We start from the raw sequence: 1978 nt of genomic DNA, 5'->3' as shown, positions 1-1978 counted from the left end.
CTGAAGTCTAGTATCCACATCAGCTGTATGGACAAGCTGTACAAGAAAATGAGGAACTAAAAGACTTGAGAGAAAACAGAGGCCACCAAACACTTGAAGGAAGACAAATCAGGCTCTTTACAGAAAGACAGAAAATAGGACAGGATCTCTTGAAAGATAGTCTCCTCTTCCAGAACAGGATCAGAGATACTTAATTAACCATAAATATTTCTTTCACTTTTTAAAAGGTCTCCCCGGTAGAGACCATGCAGTCTCCTCAGTCTACTCCAATGCCTCATAATCCAATTAAAACATGAGAAAGTTTTCCCTGATGCCCAATCTAAGTCTCCCCGTGTGCAATTTATCCCATTCTTTCTTGTCTCATCCATATAAATCTCACCTTATTTTACTCAAAATTAAAAACACATTACCTATCTATTCTATTCTACTTTCAATGGCCATATTGTCTAAAGCTCCCATTATTTTTTGCTGCAATTCTCTCAGCTCCTTCACTTGGACTACATCTGGACATAGGACTCTAGCTAAGACTCACTACGTTATGCATAACAGAAAACAGCTTTATCTGTCTCACACACTCAACTCCTTAAGTTGTCAACTCAGGTAAGCATAGAAGGAAACAGTCCCTCCACTAAGACTTAACCAGTTCATACTGACAGCAGACTCCAAATTCTGGATCAAGTGTTTCACTTGGTCAAGCTTGTCTTTTTAAGGCTAAGGTTTAGAGAGCCTCTGATCTAATCCACACAAACCAGCTGATCAAATCTGTCCCTCAATCACTCTTAAGTTCATATAGAACTGGAATGATGAAAAACAGAGTAATAAAACAATATGGAAAACACAAATCTGTGTTTAGTATGCATAATTAAAAAGAGATCCTGCTTTACTTTGTGACATTTTGAATTAGTTACTATATGCAATTAGTAAATATGACTGGAAAAGCAATTTAGTTAATGTTCGCACTGTCAAACAACAGTTACTGAAAGAAGAAACATGGCCACAAACAAGCCTTTCTCTTCACACTCCATAACTTACAAAATGTGCGAAGAATTACCATTCATTTCTAAACAAATGGCATGGAATTAATGCAATAACTAAATGCAGGGGAAAAAAAAGGACTTGCATAAGAAGAAAAATAGCAAGTACTAGATGAACACTTATCTGTGCAGACCAATCTAAATTATTTGGTCAACTTCTTTTAAATCAAAGACACAGGCTGTAACTACTGTAAACATAACATACCTGTTCAAGTACATCCAACTTTAGTTCAAGCTTACTAAGTACAACATCCCCTCCCCAGAGTGACAGCTGTAGATCTGAAGGCTTCAAGTTTTTTATGTAGCGATTCACATAACTCATCAAAATAGGAGTTACATAGGACTCCAGCATTCTGGAAGATTTCTGTACTACAGGTCAAGCACTAGGAAAAAAGACAAGACAATGAGATATTATTTATAAATCCGTCAGCCTAATTTCTAATAAAGCAACAGTCACATTGTTTGGATGTATGAAAAACTATATTTCAAGTTCTGCTTTCTAAACATACATGTCTATATGTAAAGATACATATACTTACATATAAAGACAAAATATATACTGACATGAAAGCACATCTATTTGCATTTCGGAACCTCCAGCTTATATACATATACACTGGAACTAATAACTGGCTTGCTCACTATCAAAAGAAAAGCCAAACCAAAAAACCAGAGAAGGTCAAGCAGTCCAGCATGCTTTAATATAAAATTTAAGTGACAGAAACTCTGTCACTTTTAACTGATAAAAGTCCATACTAAAACACCACCTTAAGGTATCACATCGGCGAGGTGTATCTAAGTATCGCTCCGTGCCACCCTTAACCAAAACCAAACCAATATCCTTCATAACCCAAGCTGAAGTTACATTAACGCCTGCCACCGCTCCCTTCCCATCCCCTGCCCTTTCCAGCCCTCCCTGCCGTCCTGAGGAGACCCTTCCCCGC

The 1978-nt window shown here is 37.4% G+C and overlaps 1 protein-coding gene across 1 annotated transcript in view; it reads right to left on the bottom strand.

The window, feature by feature from the left end:
- LOC104162375 (vacuolar protein sorting-associated protein 13B-like) overlaps window positions 1-1386 on the bottom strand; it is a gene marked incomplete at its 3' end in the record, with an annotated part of 153263 nt that extends 151877 nt beyond the window's left edge. The window contains exon 1 of the mRNA XM_009701093.1: window positions 1240-1386. Within this exon, the coding sequence (XP_009699395.1) occupies window positions 1240-1386 (147 nt within the window). The remainder of the gene's footprint in view (window positions 1-1239) is intronic.
- Window positions 1387-1978: the final 592 nt, after the last annotated feature.

Source organism: Cariama cristata, unplaced genomic scaffold (genome assembly GCF_000690535.1).
Source record: "Cariama cristata isolate BGI_N322 unplaced genomic scaffold, ASM69053v1 scaffold6670, whole genome shotgun sequence".
Lineage (NCBI taxonomy): Eukaryota > Metazoa > Chordata > Aves > Cariamiformes > Cariamidae > Cariama > Cariama cristata.
Note: the sequence above shows the minus strand (reverse complement) of the source record. Positions and strands in the feature narration are given on the sequence as shown.